This window comes from Hylobates moloch, unplaced genomic scaffold (assembly GCF_009828535.3).
Source record: "Hylobates moloch isolate HMO894 unplaced genomic scaffold, HMol_V3 SCAFFOLD_15, whole genome shotgun sequence".
Taxonomy (NCBI): Eukaryota; Metazoa; Chordata; class Mammalia; order Primates; family Hylobatidae; genus Hylobates; species Hylobates moloch.
Genome location: NW_026652290.1, coordinates 17,750,450 through 17,769,429, shown reverse-complemented (window position 1 = coordinate 17,769,429; position 18,980 = coordinate 17,750,450). Strand labels below are relative to the sequence as shown.

General features: G+C 53.3%; 1 protein-coding gene across 1 annotated transcript in view; it reads left to right on the top strand.

Annotated features, from left to right (window-relative positions):
- The window catches only part of SDK2 (sidekick cell adhesion molecule 2), a 145,467-nt gene extending 126,703 nt beyond the window's left edge, over positions 1–18,764 (top strand). The window contains exons 39-43 of the mRNA XM_032179094.2: positions 1,263–1,427; positions 3,064–3,204; positions 3,472–3,610; positions 5,122–5,248; positions 14,272–18,764. Of these exons, the coding sequence (XP_032034985.2) occupies positions 1,263–1,427; positions 3,064–3,204; positions 3,472–3,610; positions 5,122–5,248; positions 14,272–14,625 (926 nt within the window). The 3' untranslated portion in view covers positions 14,626–18,764. The remainder of the gene's footprint in view (positions 1–1,262; positions 1,428–3,063; positions 3,205–3,471; positions 3,611–5,121; positions 5,249–14,271) is intronic.
- Positions 18,765–18,980: the final 216 nt, after the last annotated feature.

Sequence of the window (18,980 nt, the reverse complement as noted above, 5' to 3'; positions counted from 1 at the left end):
AGCACTTTGAGAGGCTGAGGTGTGAGGATCGCTTGAGCCCAGGAGGTTGAGGCTGCAGTGAGCCAAGAGCACACCACTGCACTCTAGCCTCGGCAACAGAGCGAGACCCTATCTCAAAACAATTTTTTTAAAACCAAATCTTTCCTGCAGCTGTTACTAAAAAGAAAAGAAAAAGACCGGGTGTGGTGGCTCACACGTGTAATCCTAACACTTTGAGAGGCCAAGGCAGGCGGATCACCTGAGGTCAGGAGTTCAAGACCAGCCTGGCCAACATGATGAAACCCCGTCTCTACTAAAAAATACAAAATTTAGCTGGGCGTGGTGGAGTAAGCCTGTAATCCCAGCTACCTGGGAGGCTGAGGTAGGAAAATAGCTTGAACCCGGGAGGCGGAGGTTGCAGTGAGCCGAGATGGTACCATTGCACTCCAGCCTGGGCAACAAGAGTGAAACTCTGTCTCAAAACAAAGAAAAAAGAAAAATAGCGCTCTTATTTTTGTCTCCCGCCACCATTGTGTATGTTTTGAATTAGGAAAGGGGGTTAGTTAAGTAAAGAAGGGTATTCCCATATGATAATGTCTTAGGCAGTCACTTAAAGTCATGTTTCCAACCATTTTTAATGAAGTGGAAGACAGAATCCATAGTGTTATGCCTGCACAAGTGCTAATTCCTTGAGCCAGTTTCTCTGGACGGTGGTTCTGTCATTGGTTGTGACAGTACTTTCTGCACAGTACGTATCTCTTAATGTAGCACAGATATTTTAATAAAAAGAATAAAAGAGATGCTCCAAAAGGTGTCTTTTTTTTTTTTTTGAGACTGAGTCTTGCTCTGCTGCCCAGGCCGGAATGCAATGGCGTGATCTCAGCTCACTGCAACTTCCATCTCCTAGCTTCAAGCGATTTCCTGCCTTAGCTTCCCCAGTAGCTGGGATTACAGGCATGTGCCACCACACCAGGCTAATTTTTGTATTTTTAGTAGAGACAGGGTTTCGCCATGTTGGCTAGGCTGGTCTCGAACTCCTAACCTCAGGTGATCCACCCGCCTCGGTCTCTCAAAGTGCTGGAATTACAGGCATGAGCCACCGTGCTTGGCCCAAAAGCTGTCATTTTAAGACACTTCAAGGGAGGACCAAGGCCTGTGATTCAGTGTGGAGCAGGGAGGATCCAACAGGCCCAGCCCTCAGGGAGCATAGTCAGAACGGGGCTGGGAGCGGGATTTGGGGCTCCCCCTCACCTCCCAGGGCCTCCATCTCTGTGCTGCTGCAGACGAGGGACTATGGGACATCCTCATCAAAGACATCCCCAAGGAGGTGAGCTCCTACACGTTCAGCATGGACATCCTGAAGCCGGGCGTGAGCTATGACTTCCGGGTCATCGCGGTCAACGACTATGGCTTCGGCACCCCCAGCAGCCCCTCCCAGTCTGTGCCAGGTACCGGCCTGGGGGCGGAGGGAGTGGGGGAGCCCCACAGCAGAGCCTGGGGACTGACACTGGGCAGGAGGGAAGGAGGAGAGGCACCAGGGCACCAGGAGCATGGGGCAGGAACCAAAATGCATTGTCCCCTCGGGGCTGTGAAGAGGCAAGTGCTGGTGCAGAGCAGAGGGCCCAAGATGCAAACTTCCATGCACTCATCACCCAGGACGTTCATGGGCACCAGGCCATAAACTGTCTTTCCATGGAAACCTCCAGCCCCAACGTGGCAGGGTCAGCAGCCTGCAGAGCAGCAAAGACACAGGTGGGCCTCAGGCCTGACTGGGCAGTGGCCCGGTGCAGCAGGGTCACCACCCCTCCCGTTTTCCTCCCCTCATTCTTCCTATCTGGCATGTCTTAGAGCGCACCAAGGGCTCTGCTATCTAAACCCTTGACCCAAAATGTTATCACTAACCACTCTGAATACAAAGGCCCCTTCCCCCAAGCAGAAGCACAACTCAAAGGAACCCAGCCTCCTCCCCCACCACACATTGCCCACATTGAAGAACCAAATCTTCTCCTTTACCCACATTGAAAAAAACAAATCCTGGGACAGAAGTGCTTCAAGGCTGAAACAGAGAGCCCATCCCTTGTCCACACAGCATGGGTAGTCCTGGCTGGGTGCAGAAAGACAGTCTAGGGGTTTTGAAAAAAGGAAGCTCTACCTGGAAGAGACATCCTAAAGACCCTCTCACCACACTCTGGTTTTTCTTCAGATGGTGTAAATCTTTCACCTTTAACTAAAGAACCCCTGTCCCTAAAGAACCTCCCAATTCCCCCTGCCTTCTGCTTTAACCAAAGAACCTCCCAATTCCCCCTGCCTTCTGCTACCAGGAAAAATTTCACTCCAAACTAAACCTCAGGAAAAGCTCTCTCAGCCTCCTGCAGGCCAGAGAAGCACCTTTCCCCACACAGATTTAGGTATGCTTATCAAGATAGCCCCTAGACAAGTACAAAAGAAAAAAAGAAAAGGGGCTGGGAATGGTGGCTCACGTCTGTAATCCCAACACTTTGGGAGGCTGAGGCAGGTGGATCACCTGAGGTCAGGAGTTAGAGACCAGCCTGGCCAACATGGTGAAACCCCGTGTCTACTAAAAATACAAAGATTAGCCGGGTGTGGTGGCAGGCACCTGTAATCCCAGTTACTTGGGAAGCTGAGGCAGGAGAAGTGCTTGAACCCAGGAGGTGGAGTTTGCAGTGAGCCAAGATCATGCCATTGCACTCCAGCCTGGGAAACAAGAGTGAAACTCTGTCTCAAAAAAAAAAAAAAAAAGGGAAAAAGTAGCTAAGACACTGCCACTCTCCCCTCCTATGTCCCTGGCAGACATCACTAATCAATCTTAGCACTCTTTCCTGTTGAGCCAGGTAGCCATCTCAGAACTCATCTGACATCAGCCCTCCAGGCAACCCTTTACAGGCTGATCAGAGCAGATACTTGAGGTGAAACTATCCTTACAGAGGTTCTGCCTCATTCAGAGGGCACAGACCCTGCCTTCCCATAGATTGTGAACTGTTAGTAGGGTCCCAACTGGAACAAGAGATTTGGAGGGAGGAGGGGGCTGAGCACCCTATATACCTGACCCCATCCGTGCTCCAGCCCAGAAAGCCAACCCCTTCTATGAGGAGTGGTGGTTCTTGGTGGTCATCGCCCTGGTCGGCCTCATCTTCATCTTGCTTCTGGTCTTCGTGCTCATCATCCGGGGCCAGAGCAAGAAGTATGCCAAGAAGACAGACTCGGGTGAGTGAGCTGGCACCAGCCGTGCTGGCTGGACTTGACGTTTACGTATCTCCTTTTTGGCCAGAACAGGGGTGATCAGGTCCTGCTCCTGGCAGTGCACCTGCTCTGGTGGGTGGGGCAGCCTAGGGTTTCTACACACAATCTCAATCTCTTATTTTGGTCTCAACTCTACCAAGAGAAAGAGGGGATAACCCAGCCAGGTGGGGAGTGGTATGGGAGAGGGGAGGCCACACAGTCTAAAGGGTGTCAATCTCCCCCCGACTTCAGGGAACAGTGCCAAGTCTGGAGCCCTAGGCCACAGCGAGATGATGAGCTTGGATGAAAGCAGCTTCCCTGCCCTGGAACTCAACAACAGGCGGCTCTCCGTCAAGAACTCTTTCTGCCGAAAGAACGGCCTGTACACCAGGTACTGGGCCCTCTGCGTGGGTGGGGGGCCAGGCCCAGCAGTGCCCAGGTGGGGAGAATGCTGGGGAAGGCCGTAGAGCAGGCAGTGCCCACCTGACCATACCTTGTCCTGGGAAACACCATTCAAGCCTCAGGGCTGGGAATGATCAGCAGAAAGACACGGTGGGGCCCAAGCAGGACAACTAGGGTCCCAGTCCCCACCATGCCCAGTCACAGCCTGGGGGTGAGGGCACACTGGGGAGAAATGTACAAGGAGGTACCTACTAAGAGTTCCTGACAGTGACAGTAGAATGCAAATAACTGGCAAAATTTTGCAAACCAACCAACTGCTGTTCGGAGCCAACTGCCAGGGAAACAGCCCTACAGATCGTCACTTGCCCCAAAGGCAAGACAGGCCCAGCCAACACAGACCAAGCAAAAGCACCTTAGCAAAGGACGCCTGAGCATCCCCATTATCGCCATGCCCTACTGTCTTCCTCACCGTTTGGGAAACCCTCTCCCCCGGTCCTTATTTATAGCTGTTAAAGGACAACCTCCTATCCCCATCAGCCTCAAAGGGCAGCATCTGAAAGCAGCCCATGAGGACAGGACAAGGCTCGTGGCGCAAGCACAGCTCCTATTTTCTCCTGACTTCTTTCTAACCCCAGCCCCCTCCTAGGCCCTACTCCCTGTGGCCACCGGGCTGCCCATTTCCAAGGGCAGGAGCAGCTGCTGGGGCCCACCTGACCCTCCCCTGATGTGTGGCGGTTTTCCGTTCCCCCGAGCTCAAGAAAGACTGGGCCAGAGGGCTCCTGTCTCCAGCCTCAGCCCCATTGGCATTCCCAGCTCACTGGAGGCGGCAGTCAGGAGGAGTCCAGCCTCTCTCAGGAGCTCACAAAGCTTCCCTCTGTCTCTGTCTTAGAGGGACCAAGCTATGTGTGTGTTCATCTAGAGGATGGAGGGAGGGGCTCCCAAAGCCAAGCTCTTATCCTCTGCCAAATCCAGCCTTCCAAAGAAAGAGCTGTTTGAGGCCCCCACAGCAGGCCCAGCCAGGCCCAGCATGGCCATAGCAGCCCCGCCAGGCTGGCTCCGGGGCCCTGCCACATGTAACAAGGGGGCATTTCACATGTGGCCTCACCTTCCCCTGCCCTTCCCAGCCTCTCCTACCCACAGCGCACACACATCCAGGCCCCTGTGGGCCCCCAAAGCCACTGTGTGTACACAAAAATCCCGTTTGCACCAAAGCAGCCCCAGGATGTGGGATCCTAAACCCAGAAACTGAGACATCCCCCCTACATTCACCCTGCATGTTGCCATGACAGCGTTAGCCGGGCACCCCATTTTTCCCTCTTTGTCCTCCTCCGGATTCCTATCTCCCAGGCCCAGGCCCCTGGAAGGCAGACCCAGGAAGGAGGAGGAGCACAGGGTGGCAGGGATCCGTGTTCCCCAGGCCCCCACTGTGGTCTCCCTAGGCCAGGGGAGGCTGCTGTGAGTGAGTGCATCTCTCAGCCCCCACTGCCCCACTCTCTCCAGGTCTCCCCCCAGGCCCAGCCCGGGCAGCCTGCACTACTCGGATGAGGATGTCACCAAGTATAATGACCTCATCCCTGCAGAGAGCAGCAGCCTGACTGAGAAGCCCTCAGAAATCTCTGACTCTCAGGTGAGGGCAGGAGGGCCAGGTGTCCTGCAGGGGGCAGGGGGCAGGGGGCAGGGAGCGTCACCTCCCAGAGTGGGGTGGTGAACGTAGATGGGCTTTCTTCCTTTCCCTCAAGGGGCAGCAAATACTAAGGGGCCCAAGAAACCACCTTGAAGTCATATATGGGCCATTTGTCCCCTCCCAAGTTCTGCTCAAAGTTTGCAGCCAGTGCTAATGGGGTCCCGGGAACCTTGATCATAGGGGGTCCCCCGAAGAGCATGGCCCCCTCTACTTTCAGGGGTCACCCCACAGGCTCAGTTACTCATTAGAGCTGGCCTGCAAGGGAGCATGCTGAAGGTGTGGAGAGGGAGACTCTGGGGAGAAGGTTGACACACAGCCCTGCATTCCAGGCCAGAGGCCTGGAAAAATGCTCAACTTAACTACTCATGGATCAAAACAAGCTTCAGAAACAAAGGGCTGGGTGCCCTGGAGCCCCGAGGATGAGAAGCAGTGTAGACCAGGGAGACGTTAAGCTTTGGAGCTTTGGACCTGAGTGTGAATCCTGGCTTTGCTGCCCGTGACCTGGGGTGCCCTGGGTGTGCCAAGTAACCTTTCCAAGCCTCAGTTTCCCCATCTGTGGAACAGGCAGAGGTGATAATAGGCTCTGTCCTGAGGCTATGGGGAGGATCTGCTGAGATAAGACACAGACGAACTCAGTGTAGAGCCAGGCACACGGCAACCATTCCGTAAATGTCAGCTTTTATATGAAGAGGGAGTCGGTGCCTCTGGAAGACACAGAGCTTCAGAGAGCAGCCATTAGGTGGGTCACGCGGGGACACTGTGTCCCAGGCTGTGGGGGGAGGGGCTGTGTGTATTCCAACCATGCAGCCTTACAGCTTCCCACCCTCACCCTTTCTGCCTCAGCCAAGCCCAGTGGTTATTGAGGAAAGGGCCACGAAAGGCCACTGCGTCCCACGCCCTGGACCTTTCTGCCCAGGCCTGGGAGAGGAAGTGAAGGAAGAGGTGCCAGCAGGGAGCTGGGCTGCTGGCTGTGCAGGAGGTGCCAGGAAGCCTGGGATCACGTTGTGGGCCCCGTGGGCTGAGGGCCTCTCACTCACTGCTGTTTTGTTCAGCTCCAGGGTTACTGATGGGCTTGGCAGAGCCGAGAAGGCTGGACCTAACTCCCTAGCTCAAAGTTGGCAGGGACAGAGACCCCCAACTTAGCATGGCTTACCCAGGAACTTATTGTGGGGGACAAAACCCACATGATCCAAGTTATGAGTTTTTTTGTTGTTAAGACAGGGTCTTGCTCTGGAGTGCAGTGGTGCAATCTCCGCTTACTGAGACCTCCGCCTCCTGGGTTCAAGCGATTCTCGTGCCTCAGCCTCCCGAGGAGCTGGGATTACAGGCATGCGCCACCACCCCTCACTAGTTTTTGTATTTTAGTAGAGATGGGGTTTCACTGTGTTGGCCTGGCTGGTCTCAAACGCCGGACCTCAAGTGTTCCCCTGCCTCGGCCTCCCAAAGTGCTGGGATTACAGGTGTGAACCACTGTGCCCGGCCCCACTGTGGTCCTTATGAGGCTCCTAAATAAGTCAGTGCCGCTGCCACTCAGCCATGTGAGAAGCAGCTCGGCTACCAATCAGCATCTGCAATGCGGAGCCCCCACCATTGCGACCTTCAAGTGTGGGCTGATGGGGATGCCACTGGTAGTTCTCCTGCCTGTGACAGTTTGTGCAAGGGTACGTCCCTGAGGATCAGCAGCTGCACAGGCCAGGGCCCCTCGGTTTCAGCCGCCAGGAAAAATGACTGCCTCTCTTTTCAAGGACACCCCTTCCCCCAGGTCTTTGGAGAGTGGGTTTTGCATATGCCACCTGGTTTATATTCTGAGTCAGACCACCCAAAACTCACTCTCCAAAATTGGCGGAAGTCTGCCCAGTCGTTTTCCTGTGATATGGCAATAAACAAAGCGTCAGTTTGACTTATAAACAAACACATATGATGTGATGTGAGAAAGGCTATAATTCAGCTGGGGGTGATGGGCTAGAAGAGAGAGGGGCTGGCTCTCCCGTAGAGGGCCCAGGGTGCAGGAGAAAGGGGCACCAGGCAGAGGGCAGGATGCACACAAAGACCGGAGATTTAAAGGCCCCTGACCTGTTTGATGGAACTTTAACACTGCAGCCTGGCTGGACGGCAACTTCATTTTCAAAAGAAGAGCCCAAGTTTTGTACCAAAAAAAAAAAAAAATGTATATACTTAGCATACAAGTAAATCTCAATGGAAACGAAATTCCGAGCCAATGGCACACACCATGTAATCTTGATCTTCAGTTCTTGCAGTATCACGGACAGCCTCTTCAAGTGCATTGAAATCAAATTAAGCACACTTTAAAAAGAAGATACACAGAGCAAATCATGTTTTCTTTTTCTTTTTTTTTTTCTCTTGAGACGGAGTTTCACCCTCGTTGCCTAGGCTGGAGTATGATGGCGCGATCTTGGCTCACTGCAACCTCCGCTTCCCAGGTTCAAACAATTCTCCTGCCTCAGCCTCCCAAGTAGCTGGGATTACACGCGTGTGCCACCATGCCCAGCTAATTTTGTATTTTTAGTAGAGATGGGGTTTCACCATGTTGGTCAGGCTGGTCTAGAACTCCTGACCTCAAGTGATCCACCCACCTCGGCCTCACAAAATGCTGGGATCACAGGTATGAGCCACAGCGCCCAGCTGTGAAACATATTTTCTGTACTATTTATGATGCACAGATTTATAATAGCAAACATTTACGAAGTGTTTAGTAGAAGCCAGGAAGGATTCTAAGGATTGTTCGTGAATGACACCACCTAAGCTTCAGAGTCCTCTGGGAGGCACTGGAGGCATTAAGGCCATTTTCAAGTAAAGATGATGAAAAAGAGAGTTGGGAAGGCCCCCACCCCCTGACAACAAGCCCAGAATGCATCCCGCCCCCATTCTCCCTATGACATCTGCCCTGCATACCGGCACAGGTAAGACTGTGTGGTACCTGGGAGGAGTAAGTGATGGGTTTGCTCTCTGTGAAGCTCATTCATTCATTCCTTGATGCATTTACTCAACAGCTATTTGTTCTGTACCCACAAAATGGAATCAGATGCTATATAGGAATGATGGCTATAGTAGTGGGCAAGACAGACTCTAATGAATGTTGCGTTACAATATGTTATGATTTATTAGGGAAGACCACATGTGTATAAATAACTACGTTTTCATTTCTCATTCAAATATTATGGAACAACAGCAACTTGTGGAAGAGGAAGAAAGTGGTGAACAAAAGTCTTTCTATTTTTTTTTTTTTTTTTTTGAGATGAAGTCTCGCTCTTGTCCCCCAAGCTGGAGTGCAGTGGCGCGATCTCAGCTCACTGCAACCTCTGCCTCCCAGGTTCAAGCCATTCTCCTGCCTCAGCCTCCGGAATAGCTGGGATTACAGGCACCTACCATCATGCCCAGCTAATTGTTGTATTTTTAATAAAGACAGGTTTCACCATGTTGGCCAGGCTGGTCTTGAACTCCTGACCTCAGGTGATCCGCCCACCTCGGCCTCCCAAAGTGCTGGGATTACAGGCATGAGCCACCACACCTGGCCAAGTATTTCTGTTTCTTTCCTGCGGTGCAGAGGCAGATAAAGCACCATAAGGAGACCACTTCCCCTGGAGGCTCAAAGAGGGCTGCCTGAAGGAGGTGGCGTTTATTTGAGCTGGGCCTCAAAGTGTGAACAGGACTGGGTCATGCCTAGAAGGGAGATGGCAGAACATAACCCTGCTCCATGCAGCTGGCTGGAGCAGGGTTATGTTCTGCCGTCACCCTTCTACTGAATGGCTCTGACCTTTTACCTGTGTTTGCCTCTTTTCCATCAGATTAGGCCATGAGTCCAACAGGCTCAGCTGAGACCTCATTGATAGCCTGACCATCCCCCAGATCCTGGCAGCCCAAGCTTGTGCCAAACGAGAAACACGCTGCGGGGCAGAGACAGGCCGGGGAGAGGCAAAGCTACATAGTGTGTGCCAAGCCCTGTGCTTTGTATATTCTCATTTAACATCTAGCTGTCCTGCCATGCAAGTGAAACTATCCCCATTTAACAGCTGGGGAAACTGAGGTTCAGAGAAGTCAAGCAGTATGCCCTTGGTCACAGAGTTCAGAAGTACAAGCAACTAGGATTCAAATCTAGAGCCAGCTTGCTTGGAGGGTCATGCCTACTGCAGCCTGGCCTCGTGCAGCTACCCAGCACGGAGAGGAGATTGAAGGAAAGAGGCCTTCACTGCCTCCAACCCCACCCCAGTGACCTCCCTTGAGCCTCCTGACCACAGACATCTCTGAGAGCCAGTTGTGGGGGGAGGGGGAAGGGGTACACATTGGCTGTCACTTTACCTATAAGGGCACAGGTGGCACATATGACATTGCTTCTGAGCTGACATTTTTCAAAGGACATTCTTGGGAGATTTCTTAGCACAGGGAGGCCAGAGCCTCAACAAAATTGTGCCTCCAGGGGCACAATTCTGAGGTTCTTCAGAGACACACAGGAGACACATCACCCTACCCCACCTTTAATCCAGAGGCTGCAGCCCCTGCAGAGAGACCCTGGCTGGCCCCCCAGGTAGAGGCATCCAGGGGACAGGCAGAACACCCTGCACAGATGCGCTGCCGGCTTCAGGCTAGAATCAGTGCAGAGCCCCTGGGACTGTGGATGAGGGAGGGGCTCCTGCTTCCAGTCTCCCATGGAGTTTTACAGGATGACTTCTCTGTCATCTAGGGCAACACATTTCTCCCAGACTTCATGAGATTCAACAGGATAAGGGTCCCCTGCCTGACCCCAAGGACTCAACACCGTCCCTAAGGCTGAGTCTGGTGCCAGATCCTTTGGGCTGGAGATGAACAAAAAAGCAAAAGGGCTTTGCTTTGCTTCCTCTTTTCTCCAGGAGTCCTGCCTCCTTCTGGCTCTCCCTCCCCACTCCCATCACCAGGCCTGGAGTCTGTGCTCCCCCTCCGCAGACCCCAGTAATTGCTGATTGAGTGGCTTTGAGGAGCTGTTAAGAGACCAGGGAGACGAAGCAGTCACTTGATTGCCTGGCGGCCTGGCAGGACAGCCCCTGAAAGGCCCCCTTTGTGCTGGGCCGGTCCCTGGGAAGCTGCATTCAATTACCGAGGCCCGTGAGAATTGAAAGCTGCAATAGGAGCCCCTGGTTTCCCCCTCGCTTTCTTCTCTTCTTGCCCTACCCCCACCCCGAAAAGAAACAGATGTTCAGGGAGATGAAGGCGGGAGCAGCAGTCGCTGATGCAAAGCCCTCCTGCTTGGGCTTTGGAAGGCGGAGCGGGGGAAGAGGCAGACCAGACTCTCGCCTGCCTGGCCCCTCCCGCAGCGCAGGCTCTGTTTGGCTCCCTGCTCTTCCTTCTGGTGCCTTCCATCCCTGAGATGCTGCCCATAGAGTGCCTGGGATCAGTAGGCATTGGGCAAATAGTAGCTGGTAGGACGGGGATGGTCTACATGAGTGGGCTTTGGGATCTGGGCCTCTAGGAGGGCTAGAGAATCCCACTCCCCACCTTGCTTCCAGTCCGGACATGCCCCTCTTTTGGGGTCCGGGGTTAGGGGGTGGGGTAGCAGCTAACTTTCTTCTCCCATTCCAGCTGCCTGAGCACTGAGGCAGCCTCCCCGGCTTGCTGGCCCTTTCTAATCCCTCCCAGGGGAGCTTTAAGAGTCTCACTCCATCTCTTCCCTTTCCCACTCAGGCCCACCCTCACTGTCCCCATTGATAATACCTTTTACAGCACTCTCTCCGGGGTTAGCTCATTTCACCCTGTGAACTATAGAACTCTACCCATTTTACAGACAAGGACACTGAGGCTGAGAGAGCCTGAGTCATGGCTCCACACTTCCTCTGCTGGTAAGAGCCAGAACTTCCCCGTGCCACAAGCTTCTCCCCTCAGAGACTCATTTCACTGTGGGATGGTCCCACAGTCATCCTGGGGTTGCTTCCTCTGCAAGGCTGGGCCTGGGGCTAGCCAAAATTCTAGAACCCCTGGAGCTGATGCTAACAACTGTTCAAGTCAGTTAGTGGGTGGAGAGACCAAACCTGTAGGGAAAACTGGGGGACATCCCTGTGTGGTCCCCCACACTCACAGACCCTCACTGCTCCTGGGTGGGACGGACCCCCAGCCTCCTGCCTCACAGATCCCCGCTGCTCCAGGCCAGCCTCGCTCGGCCCAGCAGCAGGTGCCCCCGCTCGGCATATGGAGTCTCCCTGGCCTGCCTGTGCCCCCTCTTTGTTCTCCTGGGCCGGCAGCTGGGCAGTAAGCACAGAAAGGGGCTTGTACTGTGCTGCATTGCGTCATGGGGCAGACCGAGCCCAGGGACTTCCCATTGTCTTGGGCAGCCGGCTGTGCCTGCCAAGAAGATTGAGGTCCTGGCGGGGGAGTGTCTGCTGGGGGGGTGGTAGGAGAGTGGCTGGGGTTGTAGAGGGGTGAGGAGAGGGAGGGGAGGGGCCAGATGGACTAGGGAGTATTTAATTCCTGCTGGGAGTCGGCACTGGGGGTTGGAGGGGGAGCTCTGTTCCCGTCCTGTGGTCTCCAGGCAGGAGTGTAGGAGTTCAGAGGTGCGTGGGCTTTAGAAAATCAGGCAGATTGGAGTTCAAGCCTGGCCGGATCACTTCCCCAGCAAAACCCTCACCCTTTCTGTACTTTATGTGCCCGTCAGTACCCAGGCAGTATCGGTGCTCAGGTAGCACTAGGAGCTACAGCACAGAGGTGTGAAAACTAAATGCAGTTATGCACGTCAGTGTTTAGGACTGTCTGGCAGAGGGCCTGCTCCATTAGCGGGGATCATTATAGTTCTACTCATTGTAGCTACATTCCTCGGGATGTATCCCCATGTTATAAAGGACTCCGAGTTCCTGAGAACAAGCCGTGCATCTCATTTCCCAAAGCGCAGACCCTCTGGACAAGGGTCCCCACTCCATTTTCTTTACCTGTAAAGCAGGACACAGCTCCCCATCCCAAACTTGTCTGGACTGGGCTAACTGGCTTTTATGTTCTACTTGGATTGCTGTGATTCGCTAACTGCCCCCAGGCAGGGGCATTAGCTGGGCAGGACTGAGGAGGCCTGGGTAGGGTCCTCTGAGCTGCAGTGCACTGATCTGATCGTGTGCTGTGCACTGAAATCGGAGCACTTCTCTTCCAGAGAGTTCTGAGGGTGGGCCCATCTGTTGTCTTATTAGCTCTCAAAACATTGCTGGGAGCTCAGGGTAGGGGAAGCGGTGCACAATGTTTTTAGCTCCACAATTCAGATTTCACTTTCCAACCGAGATTGATTCTTGTTTGGGGCTGATGTCCCCAGTAGATAGATGAAGCCTGTCCTAGGACATCAAAGTGTCAAAAAAAAAAAAAAGAAAGTCAGGAATAATTTAATATTTTTATCTTTAAAAGAAAAAAAGAACTTCAGGCTGGGTGCGGTGTAATTATGCCTGTAATCCCAACACTTTGGGAGGCCGAGGCAGGAGCATAGTTTGGGCCCAGGAGTTTGAGACCAGCCTAGGCAACAAAGAGAGACCCCTATCTCTTAAAAAAAAAAAAAAAAAAAAAACAGGCCGGCCTCGGTGGCTCACGCCTGTAATCCCAGCACTTTGGGACGCCGAGGTGGGCAGATCATCTGAGGTTGGGAGTTCGAGGCCAGCTTGACCAACATGGCAAAACCCCATCTCTACTAAAAATACAAAAATTAGCCAGATGTGGTGGCACATGCCTGTAATCCCAGCTACTCAGGAGGCTGAGGCAGGAGAATTGCTTGAACCCGGGAGGCAGAGGTTGAGGTGAGCCAAGATCGTGCCACTGCACTCCAGCCTGGGCGACAAGAGCAAGACTCCATCTCAAAAAGAAAAGAAGAAAACTTTAAGGTTTTCATTACATGAAAATTCTGAACTTTGGTTTAGATTTTTCTCATGCTTAGTTTGTAACCAAGTGTTGTTTTTATGTTGGGTCACACGTGGACAGGCACAGGCATTTTTCACTGTCCGGAGCCTGTAAAGGTCCTAATTTGGCTCTGGCTTTGTCCCCAGTCACAAAGTAAAGCAGAAGCTGTGGACCAAGATGATAACTTAGTAGGTTGTGGTTGAACCTCAAAAACATGACACTGTGTCAGAGAAGCCAGACACAAAAGGCCACATATTATATGATCCCATTTATATGAAAGTCCCAAATAAGTTAATCCCTGGAGACAGAAAACAGATTAGTGGTTGCCAGGGCCATGGATATAGACAGTGCCCGGTGGGGGCACAGATGGGGAGTGACTGCTTCCTGGGTACAAGATTTTACTTTGGGGTGATGGAAATGATTCAGGGCTGGATAGAAGTGGTGGTTGCACAACACTGTGAAGGTCCTAATGCACTGAGTCATAGACTTTAGAATGGTTCACTTTCGGTTATGTGAACCTCACTTCAATTGAAAACAAAGGTAGGCTGGGCATGGTGGCTCATGCCTGTAATCCCAGCACTTTGAGAGGCCAAGGCAGGTGGATTACCTGAGGTCAGGAGTTCAAGACCAACCTGGCCAACATGGTGAAACCCCTAAACATACCAAAAAAATTAGCCAGGCGTGGTAGCACATGTCTGTCATCCCAGCTACTCAGGAGGCTGAGGCAGGAGAATTGCTTGAACCTGGGAGTCGGAAGTTGGAGTGAGCCAAGATCATGCCAATGCACTCCAGCCTGGGCAACAGCGAGATTCTGTCTCAAAAAAAAAAAAGAAAGAAAGAAAAAAAAAAGGTCTTCTGATTCTATCAGGTATCTCCCAGCTCTGGGCCAACCCCATAGTAGATCCTTCCGGTTCGGGATCTGCTCTGAAGGAAGCAGCAGGCGGGCACAAACGGGCAACAGACCCCCTTGGCAGCGAGGGGGCTGGGAGGCCCACAGTCCAAGTCTTGAAAGAGGCAGGGCAGAGTTTTGAACCAGAATGCCCTGTGCCTTCCGGCCCCAACCACAATGGCCTGTCCCTACGGGGCCACTGACACACCCTGATTCTCTGTCCTCCCAGGGAAGTGACAGCGAGTACGAGGTCGACTCAAACCACCAGAAGGCCCACTCCTTTGTCAACCACTACATCAGTGACCCCACATACTACAACTCGTGGCGGCGACAGCAGAAGGGCATCTCGAGGGCACAGGCCTACAGCTACACGGAGAGCGACTCGGGTGAGCCAGACCACGCCGCCGTCACCAACAGCACCAGCACCCAGCAGGGAAGCCTCTTTCGGCCCAAGGCCAGTCGGACTCCTACGCCCCAGAATCCCCCCAACCCCCCAAGTCAGCAGAGCACCCTCTACCGTCCCCCCAGCAGCCTGGCCCCAGGCTCCCGGGCTCCCATAGCAGGATTTTCATCATTTGTTTGACATCGGAAGAGGAAAAAGCAAGAAAGAGAAATGGCACCAAACTCCTCCTTTACCCCTCCTCTCACCGCCTGCCAGAAAACAAAAACACCAAGAAACCAAATCAACTTTTCACCTCCTGAGTTTATTTTTCCAGAGACTCCAGGGCCAGCAAAGCCGGCGTTCAGAAGGAAGGAGAAAACCGTGAGAGGATGTGTGTGGCCAGCAGCTCTTCGGCTTTGAGATGGTGGGGTTCACTGCTCCCTTGGGAATTACACGGAGCTGGGGAAGTGGCTGTGTCACTGCTATGGACACGGAGTGGGGTGGGCATCTGAGTGAGAGGGGGAGCGAAGACTAAGGACTGGAGGCCGCCAGGCAGGCACGGCCAAAGGAAGAAAAAGCTTCTGGATGTCCAGCCAGCTGCCCCCTTCCAGCCCCTCCAGGACCCCTGGACCCACTGCCACTGCTCTCTGCAAAAAGGATGGGCATCCCGGAGGCCACGCCTGTCTTCTCTCTCTGCTCCTCCTTCCCTCCATGCACCATCACCGTGGCTGGCAGGCATCGGACAGCCTCGTCCAGACCCCCTGCCTGTCTTGGCAACCTCTACTGCCCACCTCCCCTGCTCAACTTCTCCACCAAGCATTCGGTTTATTTAGAAAAAGGAAGAAAAAAAAAAAACAAACTAAAGGGTGAGAATTTGCTTAGCGCCTTCCTTATTCCTGCATATTTTTTTAAATTTTGAATCCAAGGAAGAGAGCCCAACGGTAGGGGAGAAACCCCCCACAACTGACCCCTGCCTCCCTCTGCTGGGATTGACTTTCCTGAGCACGGACAAGGACAGGTGAAGTCTGGGGGGCAGAGGTGTAAATAAGGCGACTGGCCCGGGCACTGTGGGATGATTAGGTTTAATGCATTGTGGGCAAGGTAAGAATGATGCTTTGACTGTTCTTTCTTCCAATCCAGGTTCCATCCCTCTCTTTAAAGGGGTAGTCAGCTTCCCAAGGCTGGGGAGTGAGGCACAGCTGAGGGATCTCCCTCTGGGCAGACACGTCAATCTCCACTGGATAGATCCTCACCACACACACACACACACACACACACACACACACACATCTCCCATGCACTAGCAAGGAACAGGGTCTAGGGATCCTCTCCAGAACAAACTCATCTGGGCCCTCCTAGCCAGACAGCACACTCACATTGAGATCTGTGTCCCTCTTGCTGTCACTTGGCAGCCTCCTAAGCACAGAGGAACAGCAGAGGGGTGGCCCAAGTCCCTGGTCCAGAGGCTGGAACACCCAGAGTTTGCTCAGTCTGCCTAGCATCCAGTTTACAGGCAAAGAGGCAAAGACACCCTAACCCCCAATAACAGCTTTCAGGCTGGGCTCTGCCTGGCCAGGGCCGGGAGGGGAAGGGGCAGGTCAGGAAGCTCAGTCCAAAGTGGACCCAGCATTCGAATTGCACACCCAGCAGGGGCAGGTCAGATGGGACCAAGTGACAAGAATAGCTGATGGGAGGGAAAGCTTTTACACACACACACAATCTGCTCGAAGGAGTGTTCTGCAAAAAGCCACATCTAGTGGCCAGGATCTTCCCGTCCACTTGGTACTTACGGATGCCAGGGTCTAGGGAGAGGCCTTTCTATCTAACTCCATAGGTTGTCCAAGGCCCTCTGTGCCCTCAGCCAGCCCTGTAAGGCCAGCCCAACACCTGCCCCACCACTGAGATGGGTGGCAGGTGGCCCACAGGGGCCTGTCTGATTCAGCATGAGCCCCTTCGTGGAGCAGGGCTCCCTGTGTGCGCTGTGCACAGGCGCTGCTGGCCCTGCCCAAGAGGAGATGATACCCTGTTGGGGTGGGTGAGCAGAGTTCGAGGAAGCCCGAGTAGGAGATTCAGGAAACAAGCCAAGGTAAGAGAGAGCCTGGACCCCTCCCTACAGCCCCAAGTCAGTCACTGTGCTAATGGTGACCAGGAAGGGTCTGGGGTCAGGGTCTGGGTGTCAGGGTCTGGGGCCCAAAGAACGGGCACACCCAGCCATGAGTTTTTCCTGAAGCACTTGACCCCTCGGAAATGTGAAAGGGAGATGCTGGAAGACGGCTCAGCAGACAGGCCAGCCCAGCTCCAGTGTCTAAACAGCGGTTTCTCCAATGAAGAGGCCTGGGAAGGGAAACACTATCTTCCCCAAAGGAGAACCAAGGGCTGAGGTTTTGCCCCTCCAGGAAGTAAGGTGCTCTCGGGGCCTCCTTGGACTTGTCTGGGGGCTGCAGTGGAGTCAGCTGGACACCCTGCCCCACCCCTTCCTCCTGCGCCCCCACCCTCTGCAGCATCTGGCGTCTCCATGGCAGCACATCTGCAGCTGCCGGCCTGTGATCCTGCTGCACGGCTTTCTTTTCTTTCCACTCATCTTTTTTTTTTTTTTTTAAATAACTTCATCCTTTTCCCTCTCTGCTGAGCATTTAACCATTTAAGGAAGTTCCCAGTTTGCATTAGGGAATTATTTAAGCCCAGCCCAGTGAGGGATTATTTGGGAGGAAGCAGGGGTGAGTAAAAACATTGTGTCTGTGTATATATTGCACATGAGGCCAATTTTCCTTTGCCTTTAATGAGTCACCTGGTGCACTAAGATATTCCACCCCCCCACTCCCCACACACTCATTCACACCCATGCTGACACCTACGTGTACACGCGGGATGGTGCCCATGCACACCTGTGCTCACACACATGCACACACAAATATGCACAGAACACACATCCGTATGTGTGTTAGCAAAGAGACTCCTGCACCTCCCTCTGATGGCTGAAGCCATCTCTCCCCTGTGAGGCACAGGTGGCCTGGGTTGCTTGCACTTGGGGTGTGGCCGGGATCTATTGTCTGAGAGGGTGAAGACACCATGCAAATTTAGACGAGCCCATGAGATCAGGCTGGGCCGGCGGTGAAAGTCCCACACCTAGTCAATACCCACTCATCTGGAATATTGTCTCCACAGCCCCAGCCACAGCTGGAAGCCCAGGCCTGCAGCTGTGGAACTCTAGATTTTTTAAGGACACATCTCTTTGCCCTTGTTTACGTATCTACTGGGACAGCCGAGGCTCCCAACCCTCCTCCCAGACACCTGGCCACATTAGAAAGGGGTGGTGGGCCCTGCCCATGGGTAATGGGGACCCTTTGTGGCCTGTGATTTTCTGTGCCAGTGATGCCAGGGCCCCTGCCTGTGGGACTCCACCCAAAGCAGGTCCACACCAGGACACACCTGGCACCTTTGGCATTGCCTCCCTGTGCCCTAAGCAATCTCTCGATGTTGCACCCAGGAGCCCATGCTGGGCACACCAGGGCTTTCCCCTTCCTGGCTGCGCCTCCAGAGTTGACGTCAGCTCCACACCCACGCTGCCAAGACAAACCAAAAAGATGCTCTGGGCTCCTGAACCACCATCATCCTAGGGCTCCAGAGAGTTGCAAACCCAGGCTGCCTCCCCTTCTGTCCACCCCTCGGCCCCCGGCCCCCGAAACTCCTACCCCCAGACCTTGACACTGCCGTGATTTACAGGAAACAAGGACACAGCGGGGGCTGCCCCACCTGGTGCACGCTGCCTCAAGGCCTTCTGTTGCTGCCCACGCCTCTCTGGGCAGTGCTTCTAAAGGTGCCAGAGCCTCACCACAGTGCCACTCTGGCTGGGCAGGGGCTTCCCTCAGCTTCCCAGAGTGCACATCTGAAGGTGCCTACCCTGGGTGAGGGGCTGGTGGGCAGGAAGGTAAAGGGGAGACCATCTGAGCAGCCACCACCTGCTCCCCAGTGCCTCTGTATGGCCCTATCCAGGGACACCCATGGGCATGCGCACATGCAATCCTGACCGCCACCTGAGCACAGGTGCCCCCTTGGGACCACCCCCCTTCTCTTTGTTTCCATCAGAATAACCAAAAGCATTTAAACATGTTACCTTTCTCCATCCATCTAGACTCCAGAAACAAAAATCAACACAAATCTTTATTTTTTGATTTAAAAGATATAACAAAATTATGGGGAGAGTATTCATTATGGCAGGTGTCTGTCTGTAAGAAAAAAATATATATCTCTATGTCATATAGCGTGTTAGCAGGTTTATTTTTTAAATGAAAGGTAAGAAAGAAATTGATTTGAAATATATACCACGAGAAGTCCCATGTCCTGTCAAACTGTCAGTATTTTATAAATAAACTTTTTTTTTTGGAGTTTTGAAGCAACATTCTTTTCCTTCCTGTTACGTGAACGGGGTCACCTGTCCCAGTATCATACCCAAGCAGTTCATTCCCCAGACAGCCATTTTTAGCCATGCTGTGCTTTTGCAGAGAAGAGTCAAGGGTCTGACTTATCTGCTCTCTTAATTCATAGGTAAGTGGACA